General features: G+C 37.9%; 1 protein-coding gene across 7 annotated transcripts; it reads left to right on the forward strand.

Annotated features, from left to right (window-relative positions):
• Positions 1 to 740: 740 nt before the first annotated feature.
• hfm1 (helicase for meiosis 1) lies at positions 741 to 16058 on the forward strand. Of its 7 annotated transcripts, none has more exons than XM_088335769.1 (42): positions 741 to 818; positions 990 to 1048; positions 3040 to 3138; positions 3221 to 3336; positions 3559 to 3799; positions 5072 to 5328; positions 5675 to 5716; positions 6041 to 6111; positions 6173 to 6305; positions 6422 to 6573; positions 6639 to 6716; positions 6813 to 6968; positions 7043 to 7243; positions 7340 to 7428; positions 7510 to 7553; positions 7649 to 7750; positions 7873 to 8018; positions 8091 to 8185; positions 8264 to 8397; positions 8527 to 8574; positions 8664 to 8744; positions 8907 to 8998; positions 9075 to 9181; positions 9348 to 9395; positions 9479 to 9576; positions 9656 to 9790; positions 9868 to 9953; positions 11149 to 11232; positions 11395 to 11552; positions 11639 to 11742; positions 11833 to 12018; positions 12094 to 12153; positions 12239 to 12363; positions 12500 to 12567; positions 12658 to 12755; positions 12907 to 12984; positions 13077 to 13114; positions 13183 to 13357; positions 13453 to 13501; positions 13700 to 13772; positions 14169 to 14308; positions 15596 to 16058. In XM_088335769.1, the coding sequence occupies exons 3-42, from the start codon at positions 3068 to 3070 to the stop codon at positions 15648 to 15650; spliced, it is 4314 nt and encodes a 1437-aa protein (XP_088191895.1). In that variant the 5' UTR covers positions 741 to 818; positions 990 to 1048; positions 3040 to 3067; the 3' UTR covers positions 15651 to 16058. The 7 variants fall into 7 exon arrangements, with proteins under 7 accessions (XP_088191895.1, XP_088191912.1, XP_088191904.1 ...); XM_088335786.1 differs by having other exon boundaries at positions 796 to 818; positions 990 to 1019; XM_088335778.1 differs by lacking the exon at positions 741 to 818 and having other exon boundaries at positions 950 to 1048.
• Positions 16059 to 27183: the final 11125 nt, after the last annotated feature.

The raw sequence follows: 27183 nt of genomic DNA on the forward strand, positions 1-27183 counted from the left end.
CACTGCCCGGAGATGGCTGGGATGGGCTCCAGCCACCCCCCCCCCCCCCCTGCGACCCTAATGAGGATAAGCGGTACGGCTAATGAGATGAGATGAGATATATATATATATATATGGCAGCACGGCGCGTGTGTGGCACAGTTCTGAGGTCATGAGATCGAACCTCCTGTGTGGAGTTTGCATGTTCTCCCCCGTGCTTGGGTGGGTTTCCTCCGGTTTCCTCCCACATTCCAAAAACATGCAGGTTAGGTTAATTGGCCAGACCAAAATGTCTGTAGGTGTGAATGAGCGAGTGAGTTGTCTGTCTCTGTGTGCCCTGCGACTGGCTGGCAACCAGTTCAGGGTGTCCCCTGCCCAATGCCCGAAGAAAGCTGGGATGGGCTCCAGCACCCCTGCGACCCCACTGAAGATAAGCGTTGCAGCTAATGAGATGAGATGATATATATATATATATATATATATATATATATATATATATATATATATATATATATATATATATATATATATGATTGGTGAAAATAAGGACTTATCTACTTTATTTCTTTTTTTTAGAGTTTACGTCGTAGGAATTGACTTGTACATAGAAATGATCTTGACTAAATAGAGTAAATACCTGTCCAAATGTAGTGTATTGAATGTAAATAAATAGCTCCAAAAATTAGACATGTAAATCATATTCTTATGACTTTATTTGCTTTAGTTACTTTAAAAATGAGACTTTCTGAAATAATTTTTTTTTTTTTTTTTTTTTTTATCTGTGCGCCCTTTGAGAATCCTTCTGATTGAGGGCTATACAAATATACAGTACATGACTTGTAAGTTATTTTGTGATTACATTTGATTTGCATTTTTCTTCTGCACCGCTCCTAAAAAAGTGAAAATTCCGTTTTTGTTTTACTTTTAATCAATATTCAGGCCGATATGCCGTCTGTTCGCACTAAATGACATTTTCGGTAACTGATGACATTTGTGTGCCCTCGCGACAGGGCTCACAAATTCGAACGGCCGCTTGACTGGTGAGTGCTGACGAATTCAACGTTTTCAGGTAAATAATCATGGAATAAAGGGCCAGCTGTTAAAAAAGGCGTAGAATAACCGAAAATGTATTATTTCACAGATAGAAAACAAACCTAATGTAAGTGTTGAATTTGAATCCTGTTTTTATTTAATGCTCCGACAGACAAAATAAAATGCTAATCGTCGACGTTTTGGTACTGTTAGCATGCTAGTTTATAGCTAGCAATGAGTGCTAACATTTTCAGTCGTTTTTTTTTTTAAATCAGTTTCTTACAAAACACGTAGCGCTTTTTTCTTTTATGTATATATGTGTAAGATAGTTATGAAATTTAAAAAACGGAAAGAGTTGTTCTATAGTGTTTTGAAGACAAGTGCCCAGCGAATGTGCTAAAACAACTGAGACGTCAACACACAAATAATTATTACATCTATATAAAAAAAAAAACCAACTAAATATACATATTCTATGAAATTCTGCACTTGTTCCCCCCTTTTCACGGGTTCTCTCACGGCCCTTTGGCTTCCCTGCCAATTCCTTGCAATTATGACGTCAAAAGTGACAAAGTATTAAGTTATAAATTTGATGAATACATATCTTTCTAGTCAATTTTTACTTTGATAATTTTTTTTATTTCCTGGGTGTAGTCAATCTTTGAATGTGGTTAATAAACGATTGAAATACTTTAATTAGGGTCTCAAGTTCGGTTATTAGCATCAAACTAAACCCCACTCAAGTGAGTGTAGATTTATGCCAGGTGAATCATCATGTTTATGTGGATTTTTTGCAGGTGTCTCCACTTTATCATTTACTCTGAAAAGGTCACATTTCCTTTTTTTTTGCTGGAACTTGCTTTTTATTGTTCTTTTTTCTATCTTATTTTGAACATACAAAAAAAGAACACGTGTCAATTCTTGTGAAGACATAGCAGCGTTGGGGAATATTTCCCATGATCAAGTCATTTTTCAAAGTCCAGTCTTCATTGTTTGGAAGTGGTGTCTTATGTTTTCCTACAGTCCCTCCATTTTTTCCCTTTGTCCATAAACTGGGCCTCCTGTATTCTTATTCGGAATGTCGTGCTCTCCATGACAAAAAAAAAATCCTCCACAGTGCACACCCACTCAACTGTGGGGCGCTCCTTTTTGTACCATAGTCTTGTTATGATTATTTTTTCCTGTCAGAACAACATATTTTTTTTCAGCAAAATTTTTTCCGTTAGATTCCCCAAACTGAGTGCCTCGAATGTTTTTGGTGTCAACTTTCTTTAAAGCATACCACAATTTGTACCAATAATATTGTATTCATTGACAAAGCCGCAATAAATGCATGTGGTGGACCTCTACCTCTCCACATGCTCTCCAGCGTGGTCGCTGAACCCCCCAGTACCTTTCTTAAATTCGAATTGGGGGTAATATAAAATCTGACATTGTTTTTACAGGGGTCAGCACGGCGGCGCAGTGGTTAGTGCGTGTGCGGCACAGTTCTGAGGTGTTCGAACCTCCTGTGTGGAGTTTGCATGTTCTCCCCGTGCTTGCGTGGGTTTCCTCTGGGCACTCCGGTTTCCTCCCACATTCCAAAAAAATGCATGTCAGGTTAATCGGCCGGTGCAAATTGCCCCTGGGTGTGAATGAGCGAGCAAACTGTCTGTCCCTGTGTGCCCTGCGACTGGCTGGCAACCAGTTCAGGGTGTCCCCTGCCCACTGCCCGAATATAGCTGGGATGGGCTCCAGCACCCCCGCAACCATACTGAAGATAAGCGGTGCAGATTATGGATGGATGGATGTTCTTACAGGTGAATTTTCTCCAAATCCTGCAGCTTGTGGATGTGCACTGCGTTTTACAAATATTCCACCACTCGTCTTCTGTTATCTTTAAATCTAACTCATTTTTTCCAATTTCCCTTTTTTACTTTGTTCACATAACAAGAATGAGAACAGTAAAACTGTCAAACCAAGCAGATTTATTTGTTGTTTTACAATGAGATTCCTCTGACGTAAAAGGTGTTTTTTTTCTCTTTAAAGGTTCAAACGGACTGAACTAATAGTTAAGATGTGGGATTCGGATGACTGTACCTTTTCCTTGGACAATCTATTTTTTGAGAAACCTATTGTCCACAAAGTGTGAGTACAACAAGAAAACTATACCTCTTATTTTATTTATTTACAACTTTTCACTTTTTGGGTTGTAACTTGTCATCATCAGAAAGCCACTGCTCCATGAGGTGAGTCCATGTCAGCTGGAAGCTCCTCCATCTCTTTCCCAGATTCCAGAAATGCAAGTCATGCAGGAAGAAGCAGAGTCACTTCACACCCTATATAGTATGATGTTTTTAATTAGGTTCATATTGTTTTTACTTTATTTCTATAAACAACTAATTTTTGGGCATAATTAAGTCAACTTACACCAAGTTTAACTGTAGGACTGCTTTAACATGGTTGTGAGTTTTTACTTCTTGTAAACATATTCGCATGTTGTTTTTATGAAGGATTCACAGAAAAATCTATGATAATCCTCAGTAATGTATGATCTAAAATGAACAGGTTCTCAACAAAGACTGACAAATTTTCATATTGAGAGGGTGAATGAAAAGATCCATGACATCACCAGAAACCGCGATAGACTTTACGGCCTTCGGGGAGGTGAAGGTTTTAGGAACCTCAGTCATGGTCCCTCTCAGAGTAGTCATAATGAAAATGACAGTCTACAAGATGGTGATCGAGCAACCAGCAACATGAAGTATTTCTCTTTGGGGGACAGGCAAACTCCACCTCTGCAGAGGAGGCAAGTGGCCGTTTATTTTCAACAACGATGTGCAATTCCTCTTAAACAATGTCTTCTGGTAATCATGTATATTTGATTTTAAGATGATACTTTTTATTGACTACATGTGCTTTAGACCAAGTGACCCAACTTTATTTTGGAGTGCTGATATATACAGTATTACCTGTCTACATTGGTTGCTCCACAAGCGTTATATTTTAATGCCACTACTTAAATGCTACTGTATTTTTAGGATGTCATCGGCATCTTCCTTTGTGTGTTAGCATTGAGGTAAACAGACAAACCTTATAGTTAAGGGGTCTTGAACTTGCGGCCAGAAGGCCCATGTGGCCCATGGGATGATAGTTAGAGACCCCACCTTAAAATAAAAGTTTAGAGAGTCAGATGTATTATTTAGCACCTCCTCGAGCAAGAGAGGAAAAAACATTCAATAAAAAGAATAATATTGTCTTAAATATAGAATCCAAAATCCAAACACACACTATGATATAAACATGCATTTTAAAAAAAATCCTTCTTGGTCAAGAAATAAGAATTTATTTTACATACCGTGAGTTAATTGTCAGCCATTTTGCTGCTATGAATACCCAATCCCTCAAAAAGGTTGGCAAGAATATGAGAGTTAAAATTGTGCATTTTGGTCACTTTGAGTCTCCATAATTTGTATTCTTCCTTGTACTTGTTTTTGGTTGCACTAAACAATACAGCAACATCTAGTGGTCAAATTATATGCAATTGTCCCTTTAATGCATGTAAAGTCCATGCAAATTACTGATTCATTTATACTTTTCACATTCTTTAAAAAAAAAAATTTTAACGTTTTTTTTTTTTTATTCTTAGATCTAAATTTGACAAAACTTATCCGAGAACAGTGGAATGTTTTTCAAAGCTTTTCTTGTGGAAAACCCGATTTAGCCCAGTCTTACCCCAAATAAATTGAGTTTGAGACCGCTGTTGTAGTTAATCGACAGAGTGTAATTTCTTTTTTTTTTATATATATTTTTTTGGGGTGAGAAGCTTCGGCTAGGAAAGGCAATCATCTTGGAGGTCTAATTTTTAAATATTTTTGCTTTGTGAACTGACATGACATAAGTTGACTAGAACCACTCAGTAGTCATATTTTTTAAACCACCAAACCAAATTCTTTATTATGAAAATCCAATTAGTTGGGTTCCTTTTACGCCATTTATAAAGCTGCTAAATGTACTTATTACTATTTTTGAAAGCCTGGTTTCTTCATCTTTCTATCCCTCTGTGGACCCTGTTCAACAGCTTGTTCAAGGCTCCCATGGCAAGACGTAGAGGTGACTCGTCAAATTCAAACAATATCTGTAGTAGTCACCTAGCATCCAGACCTCAAACTTTTCTTAGTCCGGTTGCCATGGCGACAGCACCTTCCCCACTTCGTCCTCCACCTCCGAGGGTGACATATAGCCTGGCCATTACTTCCTCCCAAAAAGGAATGTGTGGAAAGGGCACGATGAGACCTTTGATTCAGCCTGACATCTCTCAGCCACTCCGGATCCAAGGTGTTGTACTGTCCTGACAACAAAACACCTTGAAGAGCATTCTTACTATATAATGTATTAAATATGTTTCAGCTAACAACCATGCCAATGTGTAGCCATGACAGTAGCTAGTGCAATGTACTTGGCTTTTGATTACCTCCTTAACATGCTTACCACTGGGTTGTAGAAAATAACACATTGATATATTCCCTGTTCCTTAGATATTATCGAACCCTATAGTACATTATAAATGAACTTTGAAAAAAAAAAATTATGTCAGAGCTAACCACCGAACGAAGTTACACATAGGTAAAGTATGTTTAAAATGAGTTAGAATTGTTTTCATCTGTGAATTTTGTGCATATAGGGTCTTCAGGATCTGACACTTTGCGTCCTGTCTCAGAAATCCGTATCCTTTTTGAAAATTATTAATGATTTACACTCACAACTGGCGCGTCTGTAAAATGAAAATAAAGTTCTTCACAGATAGACTCATGCTATATTTAAAATTACTTCTTGTGCAGTTTTTCTAACCCCAACCAAAAACTCAGAAAACATCAGTTGCATGCTTTAGTTCCATAATAATTAGAAAGTTAACATTCTTTGCATATGTTGATGTCTTTAAAGAAATTATCTTCAAGCATTATTATATCCTGCAATCACTTTAAATGTCCTTTTAAAGAAATGTCGAACCCTTAGCTTTTGCCATTTTTTCCTTTACTAATGCTAATAGCAGCTAAATTCAGACCTGTCTTCAGCGAGTTCCCATTTTTTAACTTTGTTCAGTCAAAGGCCCTAGATAAGGTAGGATTGGCAGAGTCTTTGAACGTGAGAGAAAGAGACGTTGGTAACAAAGGTATCTCAGATTCTTTACACAGAACAGAATTTTGTGGCATGTGCTCCTACCGGATCTGGTAAAACTGTGCTGTTTGAACTGGCCATCATTCACCTGTTGATGGAGACGTCAGAGCCCTGGAGAGGTGTCAAAGTTGTATACAGTGAGTAACAAGTGGAGCCATAAGATGCTTAAAAACAATAGAGCTGAAAAGGCGAAACAATTATCAAGTTAACACACAAATGAAAACATTGTCTCTTGGTTGTATCTGCTTGGTAGTGGCCCCCATCAAAGCCCTCTGCAGTCAGTGCTTTGAAAACTGGTCAAAAAAGTTTGGAATTTTAGGGCTGAACTGTAAAGAGCTGACGGGCGACACAGAGATAGATGACTTATTTGAAATTCAGGACTCCCACATCATCTTAACCACTCCAGTGAGTGACAGCTGTGCAAGAAGGGAACCAATTATGAGCAAATGTCTTAACTAGCTTTTCCTTAGGAAAAATGGGACAGCATGACAAGAAGGTGGAAGGACAACTCTCTTCTGCAGTTGGTCAGACTCTTCCTTATAGATGAGGTCAGTGTGTGTATTTAACCTCAATTTCAATAAATTAATCCAAATAACATTTTTTTTTGCAAAATGTACATTCAAAATGACTTTTTGTTATTCCAGGTTCACGTAGTGAAGGATGCAACCCGTGGTGCAACTCTAGAAGTGGTGGTTAGCAGGATGAAGGCTGTGCATGCCTACAGGACAGTCCAGAATCAAGACACATGCATCTCTATAAGGTTTGTGGCTGTGTCAGCTACAATACCCAATATTTCCGACGTAAGGACTCAAGGAGTGTACTTTTATTTGGAGCTCCTGCAGCAGATGTTGAGTAACCTGTTCACTGCGTGCAGATAGCAGACTGGCTGTCCAATGAGAAGGGTCCTGCTTCGTATCTGGAATTTGATGAGAACCACCGCCCAGTTAAGCTGAGGAAAGTTGTCTTAGGTTTCCCCTGTAGCCCAGACCAAACAGCTTTTAAGTTCGACTTGTCCCTTAATTACAAGATGGCCAATATTATACAGACTTACTCTGACCAAAAGCCTACTTTAGTGGTATGTGTTTTCTAAAAGTTAAGTTTTCTACAAGTCATTTTGTTGAAATGGTATTGTTCTTGGTAATTTTTTGACAACAAACTTTGGTTCATGTAGTTTTGCTCAACCAGAAAAGGGACCCAGTGGTCAGCTGCTGTTCTGGCTAAGGACATGCGGTTCATTATGGGTCCTGAACGCAAGCAAAGGTTTATGTTCACTAACATAAGTTATAAAGTCTTGGATGTAATAACCTCACAAAGAAATGGTGTCATTTTAATAATTTACAGGTTGATGAGATATGCACAGTCCATTCTTGATTTAAAATTGAAAGGTAAGTTTTTTTCCCACTATAATCCTTCTTGAAGTTCAACAAAATTATGTTACAGTGCTGGTTAGTTGGCTTACAGATTGACATTCCACCTCTAGATCTGGTGTTACTGGGAGTGGGTTACCATCATGCTGGAGTTGATGCGTCAGACAGAAAAGTGATTGAAAAGGCTTTTACGCTTGGCGACCTTCCTGTCCTCTGTAAGACGACTCACTGTGTGTGACAAATCATCCGGTTTTCTTCTAAAATGTTCTCAAAACTGTTCAATATGGAAACACTTTTAGGATTTCTGTTTTTAATGTGGATGTTTTTCATTTTGTAGTTACCACTCGCACTCTTGCAATGGGAGTGAACCTACCTGCTCACCTGGTGGTGATCAAGTCCACCATGCAGTATGTTGCAGGTTCCTGTGAAGAATACAGTGAGGTCGACATGCTGCAGATGATTGGTCGGGCTGGAAGACCACAGGTTGGCTCAGGAATAAACCTACTTAGAACTTTGTTAGAATTTTGTAAAATTAACAATTTAATATCGTCTTAGTTTGACACGTCCGCCACTGCCGTAATCATGACGAAAATTCAAACAAGAAACAGGCATTTGAATATCATGAATGGGATTGAAATTATCGAAAGCAGGTATTGAAAGTTGTACAAGCGGATAACTCACTACAATAAACAATGCTTGATATACTTCTAACTGTGTGTTTGGGAAAGTTTGCACAGTCACTTGGTGGAGCATCTGAACGCCGAGATAGTTCTCCAAACCATCAGCAATGTTAACATGGCCCTGGACTGGATACGCTCAACCTTCCTCTATATTCGAGCGCTGAAGAACCCGGCACACTACGGTTAGTTTATGGCATAAAGCCTCTCAGTATTACTATTACAAACTTGAAGTTCTAGTTGAATAGCATTGCGGCTCTCAATGTTAGACTATAATACCTACACAAAATGAAATTTGTAACCCAACTTTTCAGGCTTCTCTGCTGACATAGACAGATGTGGAATTGAAGCAAAACTTCAAGGTGGGTTTCTAGTTATATTTTGTAATTAATTCTCTAAGGGCAGTCCGATAACTTTCATTGTGAAATTATGTTCTCTTCATTTATTTTAGAACTTTGTCTGAAGAACCTCAGCTCTTTGTCGTCTATTAATCTGATCACTATGGATGAGGAGATCAATATTAAACCCACAGGTAGTGAAGTATCATTGATAAATTATTATATAAATATATATACTCAATTGCACTTGGGTTTATTTTAAACTCTGGATTCAGTTTTCATTAATTGTTGCAAATGTCCATCAATTTAAAGGATTTATTTATTACTGTTTATTATTTAATTCTTTTTATTTTCAGAGGCTGGTAGGGTGATGGCTAAGTATTGTGTGGCTTTTGAAACAATGGTAAAGTTCAGCAAAGTATCTGGCAAAGAGAACCTGTCTGACCTGGTAGGTTACCCGAGAAAGCTGTATTTTATTGTAATACCTGTTGTCACAGCTATAAAACTGAAATATCTCTTTGCAGATTGAGCTTGTGTCAAAGAGCAAAGAGTTTAGTGACATTCAGTTAAGAGTGACAGAGAAGGGGCCCTTGAACGCCTTAAACTGCAGCAAGAACAGGACCACCATCAGGTCACATCATAGATAAATGTTGACCTGTTTTCAGCTTTTAATTTGGTTAAAGATAATTACAAATAAATGGTTAAAAAAATGACCTGGGCCAGACTCCGAAAAATTCGAAATACTTTGCTCAGTTGCGAGATAATATTTGTGATATTTGTGTTCACCCATTTCTCAGATTTCCAATGGAAGGAAAGATCAAAACCAACGACATGAAAGTCAACTGGTAGTTTAATTAATTTTCTCTGTAGATTTTTTCCTTATACAAAGAGAATGCCTTCTTTGAGCTCTGATTTAATTTATCTTCAGTTTGATTCAAGCTCAGTTAGGGTCCATCACAATTCAGGAGTTTGGGCTCACACAGGATACAGCAAACATTATGAGGAACGGGTCGCGCATCAGCAAGAGTATGTTAGACAAAGCATCAATCATAAATTAGTTTGTGCTTTCAATGAGGAGTCTAAATTGTGTTTTGACTCCAACCAGGCCTTTCCGAATATCTGAGTCAGCAGCCCAATATGGGTTTTAATGTCCTGCTCAGTTCCCTTATACTGGCCAAATGTTTCAGTGCAAAACTCTGGGAGAACTCTTTGTATATTTCCAAACAGATTGGGAAAATTGGTGAGGCTGCTTTGACACTAAAAAATTGCGTTGCATCTTCAAAATAAGCATTTTAAACTATTGTTTTCCTTCTTCAGGCCAAACTTTGTCAACTGCTATGATGAATGTTGGACTCACCACATTCAGCAAGATTGAGCAAACAAACCCAAGAGAGATTGAGTTGGTCAGTGTTGGGCTTTGATGCACATTATTGAAGTTCTTTTGAATTTACTAGTAACCGTTTTAATCAGAAGCGCTTACGATTTTCAGTCTGCGAGCTACTTGCACAATAAACAAATACTGATCTACACACCACAAGAAATGTAAAGCATGTAATTATTTTCAAATGTGTTGAGTACAGTTCATTATCCCATCCCATCCCATTAGCTGCACCGCTTATCCTCAGTAAGGTCGCGGGGGTGATGGAGCCCATATAGTTCATTATTACAATTAAAATTAATGTTGATAACTTAGATTAATGTATGTCTATTCATTTTTTTTTCTAATTTGTGTAATTAAATGCTTACAATATATATCCATAAAAATATGTTTTAACAAAATAAACTACCATCGAGAAATTCCAACAAGTGTCAACAACATGAAGCAAATCAAGCCAGTCTTTTTGCAAGGGATAATAAGTAACACTGTATTAGTGTACTGCAGTTTGATGACTTGCAGATTAAATGCCCAGTATTCAAATTATGCATGTACATAAATTTCATCTCATCTCATCAGCCGTACCGCTTATCCTCATTAGGGTCGCGGGGGGGCTGGAGCCCATCCCAGCCATCTCCGGGCAGTGGGCAGGGGACACCCTGAACTGGTTGCCAGCCAATTGCAGGGCACACAGGGACAGACAACTCATTCGCTCATTCACACCTAGGGACAATTTGGACCGGCCAATTTGTGATGGCTAAATGAAATGTCAGTATATACTTAGAAATGTGGTTTGTATTGTCTAGATGTCCTTAAAGTAGTGGGTTTTTCTTCTCTATTAAGTGTGCGTTAACAATGCCCAACTGGGTTAAAAGAACCTTTATTTTTGTTTAATGAATAGGAAAACATTTGTTCTATGAGAGATTCAGTATTAAGCATGGATAACACAGTCTTCTTCCTAAACTTAAATACACAGAGTCAAAGGTGTTGTATTATTTTTACTACAGAAGTATGTCATCAATAGAGCATTATTGAAATAGACTTGGTCCTGACATTTTGGTAAAACCTGTTTCTTGATCGTGGTGTTGGCAAAGGGACTGTAATCAAAGTATCTTTCCGTGATGAAATAAAAACCATAACAACAGCAAGAGAATCAAGGACTTTTTATATTTTTTGCAATAACTGTATACCCATATTTTGTATTTGTTGTTTTTTTGGAGCAGATTCTCAACAGACATCCACCATTCGGAAACCAAATACGGGATTTTGTCATGCACTTACCAAAGTATGAGGTCACTTTGGAGCAGGTACTAGTTTAACCTTTAAGCTAAATTGTTTTCTGTGAGTAAACAGAGTTGTCTTCAATTTTTAAAATGGCTAGAAATCTCAAACCAAGTTGTCTTCAGAAATGCAACTGTTAGCCGTAATGTTCAAAATTTGATTTTGTATTCCTCCTATGAATTTCACAGCTGCCAAGATATAGCTGCAATATCGCTGAGATCATAGTGAGGGTGGATCTTAAAAACCGAGAGCTGCTTTTGACCAGGAGAACAGCTCGAGACAACCACTATATGTCCTTGGTCATCGGAGACTCTGACAACAATTGTGTTTTCCGGCATAAATTTGTGTAGGACATATTTAACAAACCCAATTTGCTTGTCTCAAAAATATACATCCAGTCATAATATTATATCATATATATGTTTTCCCTAGTGATCTCTTGCTTTTAAAGTGCAGTCGCTGGTCAAAAAAATTTGAAGTGTCAAAGCCCTTGAAGGGAAATGAGATCAGCATTAATCTCATCAGCTCGGAATATGGTAAAATTAGGTTTCCTTAAAAACGTGATGTTTCAAGGCACCTTCAATTGATGACTGGTTGGCCTTTACTGTTGTTTTATCCCTGGACAGTTGGCCTTGACATCCAACAGAAATTCAACGTGTTCTACTCAGGAGCACATGAATTAGGGACTGTTAATCAGTGCAACATGTCAAAAAATTATGCTAGAGAGTCGGCAAAACCGTTAGCAGCAAATGTTCTGTCCACTGGAAAACCCACATCTCTCACAGGAAACACAACATTGTCGCAAGAGCAAGGTACTACACACATCTGATTTGGTCATGATATAAAAAGTGACTCGTTTTCATCATCTTAAATGTGATTTCATGAAGGCAATAAAAGACAGTGTAACCACTTTTGCAAGAATAAGGACCAATGTGGCCATGATTGTTGTACGTATAATAATTTAATCTTTAATTAGTCTGTCAATTATCAGTGTATCAACTTTCTACTTAGTATATTTTCTCTGCTTCCAAGGCAAAACTGGCGTAACTGTGGTACGAAAGAGGCTTACAAACAAAATTCACGATTTCCCATCTTACTTGAGCGACCTGAAAAGAAGGTGTGAAGAGCTTCCACCCACTCCAGTCAAACGACTCAAGGTGAGATGATAACGGATCATGTTGCATCATAACATTATTTTTGCAAGGCCCAAATGGAGAGTGCACAAGAACAGAATTTGTTTTTTAGACTAGTATTTAGATGTTGTTTCAACTATACCTTTTTTTTTCTTGCAAGGTAAAAATGATGGAGGACATGAAGCAGCAGTTTTCATTCAAAGCTAAGAAACTGCACGACTTGTACAGGTGATTCTGTGGCGCAATAATCAATGAATGATGATAATGATGAAAGCTAATCCAGACGGTTTCATTTTCCTGCTTATTTTTTGCCTGAAGCAATGACTGCTACAAACTCAAAGCTTCCGCTGAAATGACGTATCAAACCAGAGAAGGTTTTTTGCCATATCCTTGCCATATGGACAACTTTTACAAGGGTAGATAACCAACTGTTTGCATGATCATCGTCATGGTCTATTTGAATTTCATGTCCTATTCTCCATGCTTTTTATTTTTTGCAAACAGTGAAGTAAAGAGCTTAGCCTATCTGCACTTAAAATGTTATGGTATTTGCTACTCCATGTTTAGACGATACCACTTTTATAGATTTTCTCAGACCAATGGAGAAGCCAGTCCAAGCTAGTGTTGCATCCCGTACCCACCAAGGTTATACACCTCAAACAGATGATTGTCATTCCACAAACCCTTGTACAATACTAATATTGTATGTTGTTTTCATATTATTAATTTATTCTCAGATTTGGTTAGATGGCGGAATGGTGGATCAAACGCTGCTGTAAGTAAATTCTCCAAATGCACATGAAATTGCTCAACACAGCCAACCCCACCTGTGCTGTCCCACAGAGATCCTGGCAAGCTTCAAATCAAAACAAAAATGAGGTTTTGCCTCTAATACCCAATGTCAGCTTTGACCTTGGGAACGATTGGGATGACTGGAGTGACATTGATGGAGAAAACTTGTCTCTTGCCAGCGACGCACCAATGAGTCACATTCAGTCAAATGAATGCAACACATCAGGTACTATGTCTTAGGTGTGAGATGCGTTAAGTATGTGGGGGTTTTAGGTAAAAATGGCTCAAACAACACCATGACATTTATGATTGCTTATCCAGGTGATGTGGCTGAAACGTCATTGTGTGCTCCAACTGCTGCTGCACTCAGGTAGCGTCGGAACAAATCTTACTCTCTTATCTTGCGACATGACATTTTATTACTGATGAACTATTTATAAATATTTTTTTTCAGAAATTCTATTATCCATACCTGTATCACATCCAGTTCAGATTTGCTTTAAATCATGTTTTTATTGATGGAAGCCAGGAAATGTTGACATTTGATCCCCCTTCTTATTTGTGTAAGGTCAATTTCTCAAAATATACAGACTGATCCTGGAGCTTCTTCTTTTACATTCGGAAAGCAAGACCAAACAAAGGTATCGGTACAGTATAGGAATGGCATGTTAAAGTACAGATTAAAAAAAAAAAACGGCCTATGACTTTATGATACAGTGACTTTTTTACAACTCACAGTGATGTGAGTTTGCTTCATCCGCAATAGAAAGTTAGAATTTTGTTCATGGGATTTTGTTTAATCGGTTCAATATATTTTCGTCTTATCCTTTAGCTTAGTATTTATGTTGTACTATCGGTAGATAACTACTTCAGGGAGTCAGGATGTACTGTATCATGCGTGGAGAGTTGTAGAAAATCTTGCCTTAAGCAAAGAAGGCATGCTTTTTAATCAAACTCAATTAAAAAATGACTCCTTAGAGGCATTGATAAAATGTTGGTACATCTCCTTTGTATTGTTGTCTCTTTCATATATGCAGAGACCAAAGATACCCAGTCAGGGGATCATAGCAAAGTCACCAGAAAGAAATATTTCAAGTTGTGTAGCCCCACCTACACAGAGATTCAATTTCTTCTTAACAAGTTCGCCTCTTGATGTGATTTCAACTAACAACTGCAGGTACATGCACCTGTAATCACAAGGCTTTAGAATTTAAAAAATACATGTACAGGACTGTCTCAGAAAATTAGAATATTGTGATAAAGTTCTTTATTTTCTGTAATGCAATTAAAAAAACAAAATTGTGAAAAAGAGCCGCTTCCAGAATTTGGGGGAGCTTCAAAGACAGTGGGCTGAAGCTGGAGTCCAGGTATCAAAAGCCACAGTTCACAGACGTGTCCGGGAAATGGGCTACAATAGCCGTATTCCCATGGTCAAGCCACTTCTGAACCCAAGACAACGGAAGAAGCGTCTGACTTGGGCTATGGAGAAGAAGCACTGGACAGTTGCAGAGTGGTCCAAAGTCCTCTTTTCAGACGAAAGCAAGTTTTGCATTTCATTTGGAAGTCAAGGCGCCAGAGTCTGGAGAAAGGCTGGAGAGGAGCAAAATCCAAGTTGCTTGAAATCCAGTGTGAAGTTCCCACGGTCAGCAATGGTTTGGGGAGCCATGTCAGCTGCTGGTGTTGGTCCACTGTGTTTCATCAAGTCCAGAGTAAATGCAACTGTGTACCAAGAGATTTTAGAGCACTACATGCTTCCATCTGCTGAAAAGCTCTATGGAGATGAGGATTTCATTTTCCAGCATGATCTGGCTCCTGCCCACAGTGCCAAAACCACCAGTAACTGGTGCACTGACCATGGCATCACTGTCCTTGATTGGCCTGCTAATTCCCCTGACCTGAACCCCATCGAGAATTTGTGGGGTATAGTTAAGAAGAAGATGAAAGACACCAGACCTACAAATGCAAATGAGCTTAAGGCCGCTATCGAAGCATCCTGGGCATCAATAACACCTCAGCAATGCCACAGGCTGATTGCCTCCATGCCACGCCGGATTGATGCAGTAATCCGTGCAAAAGGATTCCCAACCAAGTACTGAGTGCATCAATGGACATTTTCAAATGCTTGATTTAGTTTTGCTGTTATAAAATTATTTTTTTACTTGGTCTGAGGAAGTATTCTAATATTTTGAGATAGGATTTTTGAGTTTTTTTCAGCTGTAAGCCAAAATCAGCAATATTCAAATAATAAAAGGCTTAAAATAGTTCAGTTGATGTGTAATGAATCCAGAATGTATGACATTTTTGTTTTTTTAATTGCATTACAGAAAATAAAGAACTTTATCACAATATTCTAATTTTCTGAGACAGTCCTGTATATATATTTTCTGCACATTTTATAATGTGCCTTCCATGTATTAGTTTCATATTGCTAAATACCTGACTGTTTTCCATCTTTTATTATCAGGACCAACGATCAAGAACAAGAAGTTTTTGTTGGAATATTTGATGGTCTAATTTAGAACTTCAGGATAACAAAATTACCTAAATGTTATTTCACCCTGATGGAAGTGTCGGGTTGTTATTTTTTTCACCCCAGTAACAGTTACGGTATATTTTAGTTCTTCTGGGTAAACAAATGATATGAAATGATAAGTGTTCTGGAATAGTGCTTATTTTCCTCTATTTGTTTCTTGCTCCAACAGTACAGTGGAGACAGTACAGGTTTCATATATAACTAAAGTGTTTGTGTTTTTGAATATTGAATTTTTGGGAAGACATTTGGTGCGCATTTATTCATTCATTGCTATTGTGTCTAGTAAAGAAAGACAGCTATAATTAGAACTATTTATTTATCTAATTATTAAGTTGTTTTTGTGAATACATGTATTTGGATATTCAATTATTAAAATAATGTATTATTGAGACAAGACATTGTGACTGTTTTATCTTTTATTTTGATTCTTTAAAGTAACATACTCAAAAATTATGAATAATAATTATTCATCATGAGATAAGCAGGTCAGTGCCTTGCATGGCCGCCATAGGTGTGTGAGTGTGTGTGTGAATGGGTAAGTGTGAAGCACATTGTAAAGCACTTTGGGAGGTCTTCATTGACTTGAAAAGCGCTATATAAATGCAGACCATTTATAAGAATTTCAGTTCAGTCATTTCGAGGGCGTAGTTCTCACATTTTAACAACAGAGAGCGCTGTCTAATAAAAAAAGCTGCTGCTTTGCCTGGAGATCAGTCTCAATTTGTAGCGCTCAGGCACCCTTTGAAGCATACTGTCCGTCGAAAATGTTTGAAAATAAATCCCAGGAACCAGTTTTTCAAACTTAAATCATCACCTTGTCTAATTTTACGGAGTCATACTTGTATCATTTGTGGTCTCCGTTGCTCAGGAGGAAACACAAGTTATAATTTTTAATTTTGGTAAATCATTCTGCTTTCGTTTTGGATTGTACTACATTTCCATACCCCCCAACACCACCACCACAGTTTTTCTCCCCTTAAAAACGGCAAACACCCTCTATCACTTCAAAATATATTCAATTTATCTTGGCGTAACTGTGGGAGGGTCGGAGATTTCACGCATATTTTCTGGAATTGCCCTGTGATATCCAATTTCTGGAGAAGTATTCAGAGATAAAATTAATTATTGGTTGGGAGTTGCAGTTGGACCCAGTGACCTATGTATTAGGAATTTTGCCAGAAGAATTATTGACTGGTCAACATAAATATGTACTAAGGGTTATGCTTCTGGTAGCAAAGAAAATGATCACAGCTTCCTGGTTGAAAACACAACCTCCTGACATAAAACAATGGTAAGACAAATTAAAGCAAATGTACATTATGGAAAAAAATCACTTCAACTGAAACTAGATCAATTGGAGAAAAGATGGAATTTTATCACACAATTTTTACTTGATGTCTAAACACCTCACCTTTTACCTTATTTCTTTTTTTTAACATTTTTGTCTGTGGTTTCTTTGTTTATTTACGGGTATGTTAATTATATATATTTTTTGTTCATGTTGCTGTATGTCAAACGATTGTTGAAAAAGAAATCCACCCATTTTTCCCTTTTGAACAATAAGAACAAAATCTTGACTCGAAACTAGGATTTTAGCCTACGGCTCCTTTATTTTACGTATAAACCGCTCGTTAGATTGCATTGGATTGTCTTTCTTTCTCACAACCACAATGCCATCAAAACGAATAATATTTGTAAACATTTTGGTATTTTTATGTAACTTATCTGTTTCCGCCGTGGCATGTTTGTTTAATTTTTTTTGGGGGGTATTTAGGATTACTTGCACTGTTTGGTAATAATGTTAACGCAACATTGCTGTGGAATTTTTATATGGAAGTGTAGATTAGTTTTGTTCAATAAAGCATTAATAAAATATATATTTTAGTTTTGGTGATGTTTGTGGCAATACCTTCCGAGTTGTTGGCCACTTTTATTTTTTTCTGTGCGGATTTCCATCCCATACTGGGTTGATGCTATGTCCAGGGGATTGACCAGATCTCTAAGAAAATAAAAGTAAAAACACAGTTAATATCTCAATGGGGATACATATTGATCAATGTAATTCCCTTACAACTATTATTTTACCCTTTAATTGTCTTTTTCATATTAAGAATCACATTTTGCTGCTTGCCTTTATTCACAAATATTGGTCTGTACAGTATTTTTAATTATAATATTTTTTTGTACTTTTCAGTCACTCTTCCAGCCGGCGTATTTTAACAGATGTGGTCATTTGAAAAGGGCCACGCTCAAAATATATTTGAGAAGGAATTTGCCTTTTTTAATTGAATGTGGTGTAGTTAAAACTGTTCCATGCTATATGTCACTGGCTCTTGTTAAGTCAAGTTGATTAAGGCTGGTGGGTATTTAATTAAAATGCCGCAAAACCCCTCTCATGGCTGCTTAAATGGTTGACCAGGTTGACATTATATGCGGCACTGTGTGGAACACGGGAGCAAATGACATCCCAAGATTTAAAAAAAGGGCACGCTGCAAATGAGCATCCCTGCAGTTGAAGCAGTGGGAAGTCTTCCTCACAAACATACATCCAGGAGCATTGCCAATGTATGATGTGGGATCATGTCATCGATAATTGAGACCTTTATTTAGAGTGCACGATAACAAGTTTGCAGTTTTCATCAACGACATCTGTTACCAAGGTTGTAAAAATGATACACCTTTCATATTGCCAAGTAGATCTCAAAATGAAATGAAAGGGTTACTATAATCAGCAATAGTTCATTGAGGCGTTTGAACTATTCCTTTGTACAGTAGTTGGAGCTACTTGGCTCCTCCACGATTTTCCTCAAGGCGCCACTTGTCTATGTAGATGGCGCAGCCGTTCTCTCTCTTACCCACCACTCTTAAGCTTATACCTGAGTGTCTAACTGACAGGCACACTTTTAGCACCTCTCCCTACCCGGCCTGCTGAAGAGGGCCAAATAATGGCACCCATCCCTACCAGAAGCTAAAAAATAACGAGGCAAACAGGAAGTAGTAACAAGCTGCAACCAAACAATGTAAACCTGTTCCTAAACAAAATTTATAAATCCATTGTCACCATGGCAACAGAGCCAATTAGAGACAATTGACACCTTATTTGCAAAACTGACTTTTTTTAAATATTGTGCAATGGAATGTACTTTAGTTCTCCTCATAGTTATTTAGTATTATCTTTTTTGTTACATTGCTGCTTTTTGGTTAGAGATTTTTGGAATTAGTTCTGAAACAGTTGTAGTAGAAATATTTCCATTAGTTTTTTTTATACAGTACTGTTAAAGTTCGCAATGTTGTTAATATAAAAAAAAAAAGAAAAAATATATTCTCTTAAATATTTGTGCTGTTTTCATAGTAATTGTAAACCTACTCGAGGTGGAAAGGGTTCAATTTTTTTAATGATCGTGACACTTCCAAGCGAAAACTATCAACTTCGTATCGGTATCGATCAATACTCTCGTACATTCACTTGGATCGGATGAATACCAAAAATCCCAGGATTGCCTACCCCTATTTATTGGCACTGCTCTAAAAATAATTAAAGATACTGACTCTTCTGTGTCGTTTTTTAAAAAAAATATATATATTTTACATTTTTTTCATGAATTCAACCATACTAATTGAGTACACCATTGCCTCCTGTTCACACATTCTCCTACCCAACATAACAATTATATAATTTGTTTAAATTAGGATTGACCTGACCCTAACTATTGCAACAGTCTGATGCAAGCCAGAACTGAATTGGAACTGACAGATTTCTTTTTTAGAAAAAAAAAAAGATCCATTCCTTCATTCTCATGCAGACCCGATTGCTGCCGTGTTGCAAATTCTTCTTTGTTGAACTGGAAAAAGGGTGCAGCGATTAAAAGATCCCTGATTTAGTCTACTTTTTTATCAATATGGTCAACTTTACCCCCATGGTATACAAGAGAAAATTGTAATAAAGTACCTCTTTTTCCTGATAACTATTGTTTTTAATATTGGACACCTGCAAGTTCATTATTTTGACGATTATTGCACACTTTGGTTTCAATATTTGACCATTATAAACTGCTTACATAATAGTCACTATCCAATCATGTTACTGTTCTTTGAATTCCACAATATAAAGGGCGGATTTACTTTTTTAACTTAAGAGATTTAATAAAAAGACAGGAACTGTTCTAAAGGTCTCTTTCTGACGATTTAGCTCTGTCCTGTTATCCTTGCAAGTTCAAAATCCATTGACATATTTTCTTATTTTAAGTGTCCACACAACTTTAAACATTCTCTCCATAAAAATTTTTGTAATTTATTTGTTGTTATATACCGAAGCTGGTTGCACCAAAAAACTCTAATATCCAATTTCCAAACCGTATAATATCATTACATTTTGTAATAGTAGGCTATTCAACCAATGGGTAATATTTGAATAATAAAAGGAATTTAGTTGATTGATATTGAATTCTGAGTGTATGACATTTTTATTTGATTTATTTGCATTACAGAAAAAAAGAACTTTCACACAATATTCTACTTTTCTGAGACAATCCTGTTCTATGAATGCAATAGTCTTCTTTTTTTCTGCAATTTATGCGTGAGGGCGCCTCAGTAACCATATAGTCTTGAGGCGAATTCCGAGAACATTTATTTAGTCTGCCCTAAACGTGGCACCGACTCTATTAGTTTTCAAAACACACGTGGTTCATTACACTCGTAAAATAGAGAAAAATCAAAACCCACTGCTGCTGATAAACGGTTCAAGAAATCCTGTAACCTGAAGAGTACATTTGCATCATGCACTGAAAGCAATTTAACAATCGGTCTAGAAAAGAGAAATTAGCGATAATAAGAACACCAGAAAAACAAACAAGCTTTGGACGAATCTAAAAACAAAACTGTTGCCTAGGAACCACCTCTGCTAAACTTGACTGCCAACCGCACCCTCCGCAAGACACGCGCATTCACATGCACACGCATGTCGCTTTGGGAGATTAGATCAGATCAGAAAAAGTTAGGCTAATTTCTGACTGTTCCTAGGCAACAAATATGCCGTTTGCTTGCTTTTGCGTATCCTGCCTTTTGGCGCCTCTGGCTATCACATGTCAGGAAGATGTATTGACCACAGACCATTTCCACCTAAACACTTCATTTGAGAAGAGTACTGTATTTTCTGCACTATAAGGCGCACCGTATTATAAAGTGCAACGCCCAAAAATGGTCTTTTGTCATATATTTTTCATACATAAGGCGCACCGGACTAGAGGCCGCTACAGTAGAGGCTGGGGTTACTGTACGTTATGCATCCATTAGATCATAGGTGTCAAACTCACGGCCCAGCGTACAATTATATTCTACCGGTGAAGTCATTTTATATTCATCTACTCTACCGACCCGGCTCTATGTAAAGTTGAAAACTCTCAGACTGAAGAACCCTCAATGCAACGCTTCGGTTGTCTTGCCGCTGCAAGACTTCTCAGAAACATTCACGCATCAATCAAGCTAGCTGTAGCCTGACGAGCGCAGCTACTTTTAAAACTAGTAGTGAGTATTTAGTGTCAGCAAGCGGAGACGAAACGTACGGGGACAAACTTCTATCTATCACGATGTATTGAAAGTCTCAATGGAGAAAAGCAGGGCGACTTTTCTGTAGCTGTGGACTAGGCGGATGGTAAACCCTCACAATCACCAAAATCAAAGTTGATTCTAAAAACTGAACCTGGTACCGTCTGGTCTGAGTGGGATTTTCTCCCCATGGAGTTAGAAGGGTACCAAGACTATTGGGGACCTGTATGTGGGAGGTGTGTTCTCATTCTCGCAACTACAGCGGAAGTTTGGAATAATATCGACAAATTTCGTTCAATATCTGCAAATTAGAGATTATATACGAAAACATCTGAGGTGTTCTTTTAAAAATGGTCACATATATTTGCTCATTATTTAAATCAATAGTGTTTCGGTTTTTTATAAGGAGGTATTTTTTTTAATAATACACTTTGCTTTATTTGCAGAAATTTCTAAGCTCACTCATAATTATTACCTGGTTTAATATCGAATTGATTTCCTAGAAGAGGTTATCAAGGAAACACCTCCACGTGTCTGCCTGGTATGTTTGAGAATTTGTAACAAAGGAAGTGTCAAGAAAACAGATGGTAGCCTATATTTCAAAGGGCGGGGAATTGTTTACATTTAACCCTCATACTCTGAGGGGCTCGGTTGGCAAGGCAACAGAGTCCTCAGCCTCTTTCCTCTTACTGCGCCTCCCGATATTCCACGTCAGACTTCTTATCCTTCACCTTCCTTCAGACCGCCACGACGCGAGTCGAGGCTGCCATGTCAGCTTCCGTTTTTCGGTGTTTATCTGACAGGTAATTAACTGCCAGCCCATTGAATTCACCTCAAAGCCAGATCACAAAAATCTCTCACCAAAATCAATGAGATAACAAATAGTATTTCTACCGACATAGGGCTACAAACCCCATGAGGCTAAATATAGTATTTTAAATAAATATCTCTGCTTTTGTCCATTGTACAGTGCTAGCTCTTCATACAAGGGTAATTCGTTCCAGGACAGAACAAATCTTCTCGATATGAAGTGATTAGAAACTAAAAGGTCGGGTCCCGTCTTCCCAAAATAATCCAGGTTAACCCTAAAGAGTCCTAAAAAAACACCTTGACGGAGGTTGACAGGTATGAAATCGAGAGACTGTTGATGACATGTAAGTGCTTGCTCTATAGTGTTAGGAAATAAATAAATTAAAATGTACCGTTATAAATTAAAATTGTTCGAATTGGTTATCTGACTCTATTAACCAAATATAAGCTTCATTCACCTGACAATGCATGCTCGTTTCTTTTTGTAAAAAGACGGACAAGAGACCGGCATTTCCACACGGGCAGATTTAATTTCTGAAATAATAAAGTAAGTGAATTCCATCGAATTAGCCGAATTAGTGTCGCTTGAGTCTTCGTCAAGCCTCTTTTTCGATTGTCCCTCTCGTTCTCCGATCTTCTGAAGTCCTTCCAGCCCACGCCTTTTTCCCAAGCTGGCGTGTCGTCTCCTCCCATGGGCGGGCCAGGAGAAGCCCCCACGTGGCCCCACCATCTCGCCTCGATATCTGGACCCCGAGCGATTATCAAATCAGTGCCTGGCGTCCTGCGTCTTGGCCTTCTCCGTCAGAGTCCTGTTATCAACAGAACTGAACAAAACATTTGCATTTGGAACGGCGTGACCTGTCATTGAACTTAAGCCTTCTCTGTGAAAAATCTTCATTGCATTCAATAAATGTAACTTGTATCAAATCCTTTATAGTAAAATGTATAGAATCCTTCAATAGTTAAGATTCCCGATCGTCTCCAGTTACCTGACTTGTCCCGATTTCCGACCACGCTCTGATCTCCCGTCCCGGCTGCCCGACTTGCTTCCGTCCTCTGACCACGTTCCATTCTCGTGGGCTTCCTGCTTCTGACCTCCCCCGATTTGTGTAAAACGTAACGCGTTTGGGTCTACTGCCTGTTCTGGTTCTGACAATGAGATCCCTCTAGGAGAGTCTCACGTTATGTAAAAACAAATAAAAATGTCTTGAGTATTTAAAAGAAATGTACATTTGTAAGATACTTCATGTATTTCTGTTTGTTATTCAAATCAATATTGTTTTTTTTTAACAAACGAAGTCACTAGGAGGCGCTAACCAATACACTATGTCTCTTGAGGTGTCTGGCTATTTCTGTTATTTGTCTGACTCTACTCTATAGTTTTTTTTTTCTAACTATTTGTTATAACCTGAATAGAATTTCAGGTTGAGTTGAAGGTATTATAGCCAAATTTTATTTTATATAGTCGTATAAGTAATATTGTACGCATTCATTGTTTTGTTGTCGTTTTAAGTAATTAAGAAACGTAATAGACTGAGTCTGGATTCCATTTATGCAGTTCAAGCATTCCTTGGTGGTCAGTCTATGCGTGCAGTTTAATTTCATGAAGAACATTTGAGCCGGTGTCATTTCCAAAGGTATGTCATACAGGGAAATATCTTTCAACGTCAGGATTAAAAAAAAAAATCCTGTTTCAGCTGAAAGCAGGACTGTGGACTATGCAAATAGGAGACCATCAAACCACTGTGCCAAGTGATCACGTTGAAATGTCATGACATGACCGAGCCTCTTTCTTTGTCACTGCTATTATGTGAAAAACGTCTCAATCTTTCCCACAATATTTTGATATTTATCATATTAGGAGTTTCATACACTCATAGAAATCATATCGGGGCAATTGTGCTGTGTAAAATTGTCAACTCAAGTCATGTTTATTTGTATAGCCCTTAATCACAAGGAGTCTCAAAGGGCTGCACACACCACAGAATATTGCAAACTACAGACTATTATTACACTATGCCCTGATCTAAAACCTACATGAGGGCAAGGAAAAACTTAAAACCCTCAACATTAGGAAAATGAAGAAATCTTGAGAGGGGACCGCACATGAGGTAATCCCTCTTCCATGATGACCAGGCTGCAATCGATGTTGCAAAAACAAACAATACCCAGATATTGTCAACAGGAAATGTAGGTCATTCATAAGATAGAAAATAAAAGTGTGTTTTAAGCCTAGATTTTAACATTTCCACTGAGGTAGCAGATCGAATCTCGGGGAAGAGCATTCCACAGCACCGAATGGAGAACGCTCTCGAACTTGCGGATCTCTTCTTCGCTCTTGGGATCACTAGTAGACCAGCGTTTTCACAGCAAAGGCTCCGGACCGGAACATAGGGGGAAATTAAATCTGAACCCTATGAGGGAGCAAGTCCATGCAAACACAAAATCTCTTGGGAAAACTGTAATTATTTAACTAATCTACAGTAGTTCATTTTTTTGTCCTATAGTGAATATTTTTGTCCAGTTGTGAATATCAAAGCAATATTTCATACAGTGTAAATATTTTATCTTTTAAAAATATTTGAAACATTACTAATAATTGAAATATGTAGTTCTGCCTGGAAATAAAAGTGAATAAACAAACATTTTACATGATTGCTGTCTGATCCAGAATGAAGATTTGTACACAAGAATGATGTGATTGAAAAAATATGGCCTTCAATTTGAAAATTCTCATAGTTTCCTGTGTTCTATAGCCACTTATACATGGCCTCTGAATTTTATATTATATCGTGTTAAATGGTTTGACGGTCTGTATTACAATTTAAGGGTTACATAACAGCATGGATCAGACTTGGCAACTTGGATTGATATCTTCAAAGTTTTGTGTCTGAAAATCGATGTTGAACCAAAATCCAAACGCAAAGAATTGGAAAGCTATTTGGTTTTGCTTAAAACTGGCTATGTGACTAAAACGATTGCATCAAAATGGACCGCTGTTTGCAAGGTCACAACTTTTCAAAATAAATTGTAAGATAATCTTTACCCAGCAGGCTAGGTTAAAACACTCATATTATAAATTATAATTACTTAATTAACGTTAAAAGTTAATTATTTAGAAACGCTCCATTAGTCTTAAAGTGATGGCGATTAAAACAAGACCAACTGGTTCCATGTTGTGGCACAAAGAGAGGGAAAAAGGGCATCCCTTTAGTCGGATGCGAAACTAACTCCACTCTTGAGCCTTGATTGAAAATGCCGGCTGAAAGAAGACACAGCTCATTAAGCAATGTGCATGCTGCGCCACTGTGAAGCAGGCATGTGCCAGTAGCTTGCTGGAAGCCGACTTGTGTTGAGTAGCGCATACTGAAAGCAGTTGCCTCCAGAAATAAATACACACATTGCAATGTATCAGAAAAATTTGGACTTTGATTTTTATTTCCGAAAAAGGGTTTTTAAGTAACCGGTCAGTTTCAGCTATACAGTGCTTAATAAAAAAGTTGTCTCCCTTTGTCATTTTTTGGAAGGGTTTGCATTGGTTTTCGAAATGTATTTGAGACAGTCTCTTCCTCACTTTCACCGTTTTTATTCTAGAGAAAAAGAAAACCGTGAACGTGCGTGTGAAATTATTCTCATCAACTCTATCCGCCCACTTCCTTTGTGCTTCGTGGCCGGAACACCAAGGGTAAAAGTAAGGTAAAAGCAGACAGGCGGGGTGGAAAAAATAGATAAAAGCTATTTGAACTCACGGGTAACTTCTTAAAGACACCTCAAATTACGCACCCCACCTTTATTGCTAAAAAACGTAATATTTTTTAAGAATTAACAGAAGGTGAAGACAACTGTTTAGTGGAATCAAATTATTCAAACATTTTATATTATATCGACACCCAAAAAAACAAAAACGTAGGTGTTGCAAAAATATTGTCCCCCTGTTCTCTCAGCTCGGCCAACTGACTCCAGATGACTTCTGAATTTTCTGATGTCTACCTAAATGACTTACAATTGAAGTTGTATCCACTTTAATTTATTAATTTTATTACCGCTGTTGTGCAAGGAGCCCCACCCTCGCAGCCGTGGTTTTGAGGCCAGACACTTAACCCTGCCCCAGAGTGGGCGTTGATCTACATGTGATAAAATTCATGATCAGGGCAGCTTTTTCTGTCCTGCTTCCTGTTGCTCTATCTTCTTCTGTCTTAGAGACTCCGGCCCTCTTTTGTCCGGCCTCCCCCCTTTTTTTACCATTGCCTGTACAGGCATTGTGTTTGTCTTGTGTTTGCCCTGTGCTGTTTTCTAAATGAATCTTCATGCCAACTTAACAATGGAAAGTCTTCATTTGCCTCAGTCAACGATGGTTGAATCAAGTTCCTGTCAGCACTCCTGAAAATACACTTCACAATGACAACCAAGAGTCCACCTGTGTGTCAATATGTCTGAATTTAAATTAATTTGAAGAGACAGCATTATGAAGACCAAAGAACACACCAGGCAGGTTCTGGAAAAAGTTGTGGAAAATTTCAAAGCAGGAATGGGATACAAGAGAATTTTGCAACATTTTTCCATTTCCCTTAGCACTGTGTGAGCATTAATATCAAAATAGAAAGAGCATAAAACCAAAATAGAAAGAGCATAAAACCACTCCAAACCTACCAAGACCTGGCCGTACCTCTAAACATTCGACCCAAACAAGGAGAAAATTAATCAGAGAAGCAACCAAGAAGCCCATGATCAAATTGGATGACCTGCAGGCATATCCAGCTGAAATGAGACAATCTGTGCATAAAACAACTAATCGTTATACTCTGCACAATTCTGCCCTTTATGGAAGAGTGGCAAGAAGAAAGCCTTATCTGTAACGACAACTTTGAACGGCCTGTTTGGCGTTTGCAAGAAGCCACACGGGAGACAGAAATAGCACGTGGAACAAGATGTTCCGGTTAGATGGAAAGGTTTAAAACCAACATGATAAAGGTGTTAGAATAGCCAAGCCAAACAGAGACAGGACCCAATAGAATTCGTTTACTCAGTTTTATTGATAAAGAGGGAGCGCAGGGCTTGCTTCCACGATCCAATGATGGATGGACACGGGTACAGTAATCCCTCGGTTATTGCGGTTAATGGGGACCAAAACCACCCGCGAAAAGTGAAAAACCGCGAAGTAGTGA

Source organism: Urocampus carinirostris, chromosome 1 (genome assembly GCF_059441175.1).
Source record: "Urocampus carinirostris isolate Australia breed hairy pipefish chromosome 1, RoL_Ucar_1.0, whole genome shotgun sequence".
Lineage (NCBI taxonomy): Eukaryota > Metazoa > Chordata > Actinopteri > Syngnathiformes > Syngnathidae > Urocampus > Urocampus carinirostris.

Excerpts from the sequence above, each read along its gene's own strand:
- hfm1 (XM_088335761.1), top strand. Across the intron at positions 8,019-8,090 it reads GTCGGGCTGGAAGACCACAG|TTTGACACGTCCGCCACTGC; the intron begins GTTGGCTCAGGA and ends ATATCGTCTTAG. Across the intron at positions 11,743-11,832 it reads TCTCATCAGCTCGGAATATG|TTGGCCTTGACATCCAACAG; the intron begins GTAAAATTAGGT and ends ATCCCTGGACAG.